Source organism: Monodon monoceros, unplaced genomic scaffold (assembly GCF_005190385.1).
Source record: "Monodon monoceros isolate NGI ecotype Baffin Bay Population unplaced genomic scaffold, NGI_Narwhal_1 Contig4632_ctg1, whole genome shotgun sequence".
Lineage (NCBI taxonomy): Eukaryota > Metazoa > Chordata > Mammalia > Artiodactyla > Monodontidae > Monodon > Monodon monoceros.
The window spans coordinates 1-8825 of NW_021700510.1; the positions used below are offsets into that span (position 1 = coordinate 1).

Consider the following 8825-nt stretch of genomic DNA (forward strand, 5'->3'; position numbering starts at 1 on the left):
AGAGGCTCTGTCCTAGGTGCTGGGCACTGATCAGTCTACCTGCAGAGATGATGGAAGGGCTATAGGGTGACCAACCGTCCTGGTGTGCCCCAGGACATGGGACTTTCAGGCAACCTGGGACTAATTTGTCACCCTGTCAGAAAGGCAGACCGGACTCCCCACCCCCAGCATACCAGTTACTGCTTGTGACTTTCAAGCCGGTTCATCTCTCTGCCCCTCTGCACCCCCTCTGTCTCCTTCGTTTTCTCCCCCATCATCCTTTCTCCTCCTGGCTCTGTCTTCTGTCCCTCTCCCCCTGTCTTCCCTGTCCCTTCTCCTCTCATTGTGTCCCCTTGGTGTCCTCGCTCCCTGTTTCTCCTGTCCTGTTTCTCTCTCTTTCTTCAGCCTCTTCTGCAAGCTTGCCGCTCTTGTCCGTCACCGAGTCTCTCTCTTTGGTAAGTAGCTCTGCTCCCGAGCCCTTCTCCCCAATCTTCCCTCTCTTCCCCTCTTCACAACCTCCCCCTGAAGAAATATGGCCCCGGTTCATACCTTAATCTGAACAACTTTCACTGTGTTCTTCCTCTGGACTTGCACATGGTGTGGGTGGTCCTGGGGACAGAGCAGTGATGGGATAGTCCTGGGCCCTGCCGTCATGGAACTCTCAGACTCGTCACCAGATGGTGACGGCCCAGAGGTCAGGGCCAGGATGGGGGAGGGACAGGCAGAGGGATCACAGCCAGGATGAGGGAAGGACAGGGGCCTATGGGAGTCTAGGTGGGGTGGGGATGGATGAAGAGAGATCAGCTGAGTTGGCTGTAGAGGGAGGTACTGTCCCCATAACCCTTTCTTCACCCAAGCCCAACTTCCTCCCCCAGGGACGGATGCCCCAGCTGTGGTCAACTGTCTTCATATCCTGGCACGCTCCCTGGATGCCAGGTGGGGCTAAGGGTCGTGGTGCCCACTCCCATTCTAACCGTGCTCCCACCTCCAACCCCTGTGCTCCTAGACTCCCCTCAATCTTGAATCTCAGATTCTGGAGCTGGTTTGCCCCCACTTCCCTGTTAGGACCGTGATGAAGTCTGGCCCCGAGATCGTGAAGGCTGGCCTCCGTTCCTTCTTTGAGAGTGCCTCGGAGGACATCGAGAAGATGGTGGAGAACCTGCGGCTAGGCAAGGTGTCGCAGACACGCACGCAGGTGAAGGGTGTGGGCCAGAACCTCACCTACACCACCGTGGCCCTGCTGCCTGTGCTCACCACCCTCTTCCAGCACATCGCCCAGCACCAGTTTGGAGACGATGTTATCTGTAAGGGCTCCTGATCCCAAGGGCAGTTGTTGGGGTGGGGGGGTGTCAGTTCAACCAACACCACCCATCCCAGTGTGCCTGATAGAATCTGCAGGTGTTTCAGTGTTATATTTATTGAGAGGATACATTGCCGTAAGCAAAGTGTGCATTCATTTCAGAAAATTGGTAGGTAAGAGAATGAGTTAATCAGAGCATTAATTCCACAGCTCTAACAAAAGAACCTAAATCACAGTAGCTTAAACAAGTGACAGATATATTTCTTTTTCATGTAACAGTCTACTGGTATGTTGATCATGATGTCAGAATCCCAGATTCCTTCCATCTTGTTGCTCTGCCATCCCTGAAATGTTGCCTTTATCCATATGGTCCAAGAGGGTGCACCATCACCTTCTCATTCTAGCCAGTAGGAGACAAGAGAAAACAGAGGAGGGCACCTCAGTTCTTTTAAAGGAACAACGTAGAAACGGCCCACATCACTTCTGCTCACATTTATCCTAGTGGCCGGAACTTAGCATATGGCCACATGTCACTGTAAGGAAGGCTCGGATGGTAGACTTTATTCATGTGTTGAGCTAAGTATGGAGGTCTCTTACCAGGAAGAAGAGAAGAGCAGGAAGAAGGTAAGAGCAGGTATTGGGAGTCAGTTGGCAGTGTCTGCTGTATTTATCCTACCAAATGGCACCTACAGTGTGTGACCCAGCCTGGATCTTGTAACATAATGCATACAGTGTGTAACATAATGTTGTTAATGAGGCACGGGCAAGATAAAACACCCAGTAGGGGGTGAAGACGTTGTATGTTCAGGTACTCAAAAAGCCCTACAAGAGGTAGAGCATGGCAGAGGCAGGAAAGGACAGGAAGGGCTGGTGGGAGAGATGTCTTGGAGGCCGAGGAGATAGGCTGTAGAGGGGAGGCATCCAGAGTGAGGCCCTGGCCTGGGGACCTGGGGACAGTGGGGCCTCCATGAGACAAGTTGGAAGAAATAACAAGTTTGAGGGAGATGCCAAGGTCAGTTTGGGGTTCGGTGGTTGTGAGGGGCCCAGGGGATCGGAGGCATCCAGGATGGGCTGTGGGGACTGAGGGGTAGGGAAAGCCTGTCTCAGCTCACTGCTGATTTGACATTGACAAAAATTTTAAAGAAGTAGCACTTGGATGGGGTTCTTTCCCAGCTCCAACATTTTTTTTTCGGCCGCGCCATGGGGCACGCGGGATCTTAGTTCCCCAACCAGGGATCGAACCCGAGCCCTTGGCAGTGAGAGCAAGGAGTCCTAACCACTGGACTGCCAGGGAATCCCTCCAACATTTTATTCTGAAATTTTAAAAACATACAGAAAGGTAGAAAGAAGAGAATTGTTAACAATCTGCCCCATTTGTTTTACCTTTCACTTTATGAGTGAAAGTATTTCCAAACTTTTTGTTGAACTTTTTGTTTTTTAATTTATTTTAATTTATTTTTGGCTGCATTGGGTCTTTGCTACTGCACGTGGGCTTTCTCTAGTTGCGGCGAGCGGGGGCTACTCTTTGTTGCTGTGCGCGGGCTTCTCATTGCGGTGGCTTTTCTTGTTGCGGAGCACGGGCTCTAGGCACGCGGGCTTCAGTAGCTGTGGCACACGGGCTCAGTAATTGTGGCTTGTGGGCTCTAGAGTGCAGGTTCAGTAGTTCTGGTGCGTGGGCTTAGTTGCTCCGCGGCATGTGGGATCTTCCCAGACCAGGGTTCGAACCCGTGTCCCCTGCATTGGCAGGCAGATTCTTAACCACTGCACCACGAGGGAAGCCCTTGTTGAACTTTTGAATGTGAGTTGCACACACACAGTGACACCTCATCCCTAAATACTCAGCCTGCAACACCTGAATGTTACAGAACGTTCTTTTGTGTACCCACAATAGCAGTATCACACCTAACCTGACTATAGTTAAATTTCCCTATTACCCTCAAAATGTCTTTGATTTTTTTTTTTTAATTCAGAATTCAGTGAAGTTTCTCTCATTGCATTTGGTTGTTATGTCTCTGTCATCTCTTTTCAATCTAGAACAGTCCCCCTGCCCTCTTTTTGCCTCATGACATTTAGGAAGTTGATGAGGTTCTTAACCTGGCCTTCTGGGGTGGGGGGTATGTGGAGAACCAATATTGAAGTCACAGTTGGATGTCTGTTTGCATTTGCTGGAGAGAGTGTCCATCACTATCATCAAGAGATCCGTGACTCCTCTCCAAGAACCCCTAGCCTTCATTGAGTGCCTCCTGTGTGCCCTATTCCAGTTGCTTTCTGAGTATTGACTCATTTAATCATCACAACAGCCCCATGAGGAAGATACTATAATTATCCACATTTTACAGAGAGGGAAACTAAGGCTGCGAGAGAGTTGGTACTTGCTCAAGTAACAAAACTTGTAAATGGCAGGCTGGCTCTACAGCCCCTGCTCTTACCCGTCATTTGGAGACAAGGGAGGGGGTTAGAGAAGAACCTGTACGGACCCTCACCCTCCCTCTTTCCCTCAGTGGATGATGTCCAGGTCTCTTGCTACCGAACGCTGTGCAGTATCTACTCTCTGGGAACCACCAAGAACCCTTACGTGGAAAAGTAAGGAGAGACAGCCATAGTTTGGGGCTGGGGTGGATACTGTGGGGGCCCAGGGAGGGGAGGGCACAGGAGAATATGGGGGTGAATGAAAAGCGGGGAAATGGTCAAAGTCTTCAAAAGACGTCCGCACCGTGGCCACTGCAGTTCCTCAAGATGGCCACGTGAGGACGCACGGAGGAAGGCCAGTGAAGAAAGTGGAGGCCACTGGTTGGGGGCCAGGTGGGCACAGGCGCTTGGCGGCCAGGATGCCAGGTTGTTCTGGGCTGGCAGGGGGTACGCAGAAACCCTGGCGGCCCACAGGAGCCAGGCATGCTGGGGGCACTGGGGAGGGCCGCTGGCAGTGCCAGAATCACCGGTAGAGCAAAAGGGCACTCAGGAAACCCAGGGAACCGGCCGCATTGGTGACCACCAGTGAATGGCATCTCTGCCCCAAAGTGTCCTGGGGAGAGACACTTCTGTGGAGGAAGGGACTGGGATCCAGGACAGGGCAGCGGGGGCGTGGGAGCTGAGCACAGCCTCGTCTTCCAGGCTTCGGCCAGCCCTGGGCGAGTGCCTCGCCTGCCTGGCAGCGGCCATGCCGGTGGCGTTCCTGGAACCTCAGCTGAACGAGTATAACGCCTGCTCAGTGTACACCACCAAATCTCCCCGGGAGCGGGCCAGTAAGTCAGGCGGGGCTGGGGCAGCCGTCCAGGGTTATATTCCACCTGCACAGGTTCCAGGGAGACCCACTGTGGGTAGTGTGGCCCAGTCGGGGCTCTGAGGGGCTGAGGATTTCTCAGGTTGGGGGCGCTCCAGATTGGGGAACCCCAGAGTTTGTGGGTGCTCTGGGTTATGGTGTGGACACTGAGGTCTGGGCATGATGGGTTGGCATGCCCTGACCCCCTCCCCGCACCCCAGTCTTGGGGCTCCCCAGTAGCGTGGAGGAGATGTGTCCTGACATCCCGGTGTTGGAGCGGCTCATGGCAGACATCGGGGGGCTGGCTGAGTCGGGGGCCCGCTACACAGAGATGCCGCACGTCATCGAGATCACGCTGCCCATGCTGTGCAGCTACCTGCCCCGCTGGTGGGAGCGCGGACCCGAGGCACCCCCGCCTGCCCTGCCTGCAGGGGCCCCTCCACCCTGCACAGCCATCACTTCCGACCATCTCAACTCCCTGCTGGGGAACATCCTGCGGATCATCGTCAACAACCTGGGCATTGACGAGGCTTCGTGGATGAAGCGGCTGGCTGGTGGGTCTGGCGGGCCTGGGGCTCCGGTCCCTGGACCTGATGGTCTCAGAGGGAGATCCCGGGGTCCATGGTTTTCTGGCAGTGGGGAGGAGTCAGAGCTCAGTTTTCTCGGGGTCACAAGGCCAGAGGTCATCCTAAGGGGTCAGAATCTCAGGCTGAGGTGGAAGCATGGGTCCTGGGAGTCCTCCAGGCTGGAGTCTGAATTTCTGGAGCCTTGAAGAGGGTTAGGTCATGGGTTAGAAACTGGGTCAGAAGGCTGAGTTCCTTATACAAAGGGTCAGAGGACCAGGTCAGATACCAGGGTCCCCGATATGGACAGTTAGGGTTCTGGGTCAGAGGTCAAGAAATGAATCTTTAAAAGATTGGGGCTCCTGGTTCAGAAGTTCCATGTCAGGGGAATTCTCTGGCGGTCCAGTGGTTGGGACTCTGGGCTTTCACTGTAGGGGCCTGGGTTCGATCCCTGGTCGGGGAACTAGGATTCCACAAGCCACGTGGCGTGGCCAAAAAAAAAAAAATCATGACTTGTAAGTTCCTTATCAGGAGTTAAGTTTTGGATCAGGGCCAAGCTAGAGAATCAGGGCTGAGGTCAGAGGCCAGGGTCAGAGGTCAGAGGCTGTGGTAAGAAACCAGGGTCATAGTCAGAAATCATGTGGTGAGGTATGTCGGGGTATAGACCAGGTCAGCGGTTAAAGACTGGGGTGAGATGTCATAGGCTAGGGTAAGATACCAGGTTAGGATTCAGTTGTTGGAGTCAGAAGTCAAGCACTTGTGTCGGGCTGAGGGGTCACAGTTTCAGGTCAAGGGTTAGGGTTGGGATCCAGGATCAGGGGCTATGTCAGAGGTCACAGCCGGAGGTCAGGAGTGGGATCAGAGGTAGAGGCTGGGGTCAGAAGCCAGGGTCAAGCTGGGGTCGATGACAGCTGCTGGGTCAGAGGTACAGGTCGGAAGTCGTGGGATGGGAACAGAGGTCAGGGGTGGGATCAGAGGTCTTAGGTCAGGTGCTGGAGTCAGTGGCCAGCCAGCAGCACCTGCGCCCCCTCTGGTTCTGCAGTGTTTGCCCAGCCCATCGTGAGCCGGGCCCGCCCTGAGCTCCTGCACTCACACTTCATCCCCACCATCGGGCGGCTGCGCAAGCGGGCAGGGAAGGTGGTGTCCGAGGAGGAGCAGCTGCGCCTAGAGGCCAAGGCGGAAGCTGAGGAGGGCGAGCTCCTGGTGCGGGATGAGTTCTCTGTACTCTGCCGGGACCTGTACGCCCTCTATCCGCTGCTCATCCGCTACGTGGACAACAACAGGTCAGCATGTCCCCAGCCGTCCCCACACACACCCCAGCCTGACCCCTGGCTTCCTTGGACCCCATCTGACCTCTCGCCTCTGACTTGCTATAAACTTCTTGCAATTCTCACTCAGTCCTACCCAACCTTCTGACCCCCAGCCCCTGTTGCTTATGGACCAACCAAAGCCAGCCTGTGTTTTCTCCCCTTCTGCTCCTTTCAACCTCCTGAATCTGAGGCCCTGTGGGGGCTGCACTGTCAGCCATAAGGAGCCATACTTCTCTCCCCCAGCACTGAGTCTTCAGGCTTGGCTAGACAGGGTGCCTGATTTGTGCAGTGAAGTCCAATGGTCAGCCCCTCCTCCATCACTGAGAGAAGAAAGGAAGGTAGTCCAGATCCAGCCAGACTGATTTCCCCCAGAAACATAGGTCTTTATAAAAGGGCAAGCGCAGGTATCAACCAATTGCTAACATCTCCCTAAAATCAGAAGCAACGTTTAAAGAATTATTGAGTCTTAGGTGCAGCCAAATCCAGGGATAGTGAGCAAGATTCAACTCCAAGTTCCCTCTGGGTTGAAAAAGATTTTAAGATCGCATCAGGGCTTTGTGAGAAACGGTGCTTGGATTGATTAGCTATGTCTGTCATGGGAGCCGAAGCAGAAAGCAGTGGCATGCATGCTGTATACATCCTTGTACACCCATCTTTGTGCTCATGAGTGGGTATCGCTATAGGGTAGATTCCTAGGAGTTAGGAGTGTTGCGTCAAAAAGTTTGGGCAAGTAAAGTGAGGTATACTCACACAGTGGAATACTACACGGCAATGTTGCAACACCCAGCAACATGGATGAATCTCTCAAACATCAGGTTGAATGAAAGAAACAAGAAAATTTTAAGGAGAGTACATATTGTATCATCTATTTATGTAACATTCAAGAACAGACCAAAATAATTCATGGGCTAGGGGACTTCCCTGGTGTTCCAGTGCTTAAGACTTCGCCTTCTGATGCAGGGGGTGCAGGTTCGATCCCCGGTCGGGGAGCTAATCCCACATGACTCGCGGCCAAAAAAACCAAAACATAAAACAGAAGCGATATTGTAACAAATTCAATAAAGACTTTAAAAATGGTCCACATCAAAAAAATCTTTAGGGGCTTCCCTGGTCGCCAGTGGCTAAGAATCCGCCTGCCAATGCGGTGGACATGGGTTCGAGCCCTGGTCTGGGAAGACCCTACGTGCCGCAGAACAACTAAGCGCATGTGCCACAACTATGGAGCCTGCAGTCTAAAGCCTGTGAGCCACAACTACTGAGCCCGCGCGCCTAGAGCCCGTGCTCTGCAACAAGAGAAACCACTGCAATGAGAAGCCCGCGCACTGCAACTAGAGTAGCTCCCGCTCACCGCAACTAGAGAAAGCACGCGTGCAGCAGCGAAGACCCAATGCAGCCAAAAATAAATAAATAAAATTATTTTTAAATCTTAAAAAAAATTTTTTTTTAATCTTAAGAACAAATTTTTTTTTTAATCTTAAAAAAGAAATTCATGGTCTAGAAGTCTGGATAAGGGCATCTTTCAGACCAGGGACTGGAAATGTTCTATTTCTTGATTTGGGTAGCAGTTACACAAGTGTGTTCACTTGGTGATAATTCATCAAGTTGAAACTTTGTATGTAATACTTCAATAAGAAGGTTAGAGAAAGAAAAAACAATTTTTAAGGAAAGGTCATTGATAATTTTTAAATCATCTGAATGGCCAGATTACCCTAGAAAGCTCTATCCCTCCCATTGGAGTCTCCGATCCCCTCCCCTGAGGTCTCTCCACGTGGCCCCCTTCTGTGGGGGTCCCTGCCCTCATCCTCACCAGCCCCTTCCCCTGCCTGCCCAGGGCACACTGGCTGACCGAGCCCAATCCCAATGCGGAGGAGCTGTTCAGGATGGTGGGCGAGATCTTCATCTACTGGTCCAAGTCCCACGTGAGTCCCCACCCACCCTGCCCCTCCTCTCTATAAGCCGAGAAGCTGCTGCCCAAAGATGCCCTCCCCCACCCTGCCTGATCCCCAACACTGCCTCCCCGCACCCCCAGAACTTTAAGCGCGAAGAGCAGAACTTCGTGGTCCAGAATGAGATCAACAACATGTCATTTCTGACTGCAGACAGCAAGAGCAAAATGGCCAAGGTGGGTGCTTTGCTCTGGGAAGAGGACTTCGCAGGGAGGGAGGGAACAGCTTCCTGGGCTTCCTACCTGGGCCCTCCTAACCCCGCCGACCTGCCCTGTCCTAGTCACATTCCCTGCAGCCCTCATAGCAGGCCCATCTCCCTCCTCCTTCCTCCCCACCTCCCCCTTCTCTCATCCCCACCTCCTCCCTCCTGTCCTTTTCCTTCCCCCCATTTCCCTCCTCTTTCCCATCTCCTCCCTCCTCCCTACATGCTTTCTCCTCCCCGTCACCATCCTCCCCATCTTCCTCCCC

At 53.1% G+C, this 8825-nt stretch overlaps 1 protein-coding gene across 1 annotated transcript; it reads left to right on the forward strand.

Annotated features, from left to right (window-relative positions):
• Nucleotides 1-757: 757 nt before the first annotated feature.
• LOC114887264 (ryanodine receptor 1-like) lies at nucleotides 758-8630 on the forward strand (the record flags this gene model as incomplete). The annotated part of the gene is made up of 8 exons (XM_029208827.1): nucleotides 758-915; nucleotides 1045-1283; nucleotides 3781-3862; nucleotides 4391-4521; nucleotides 4760-5092; nucleotides 6144-6384; nucleotides 8243-8330; nucleotides 8441-8630. Coding segments are annotated over exons 2-8 (1297 nt in total), but the record flags the coding sequence as incomplete, so codon positions are not given.
• Nucleotides 8631-8825: the final 195 nt, after the last annotated feature.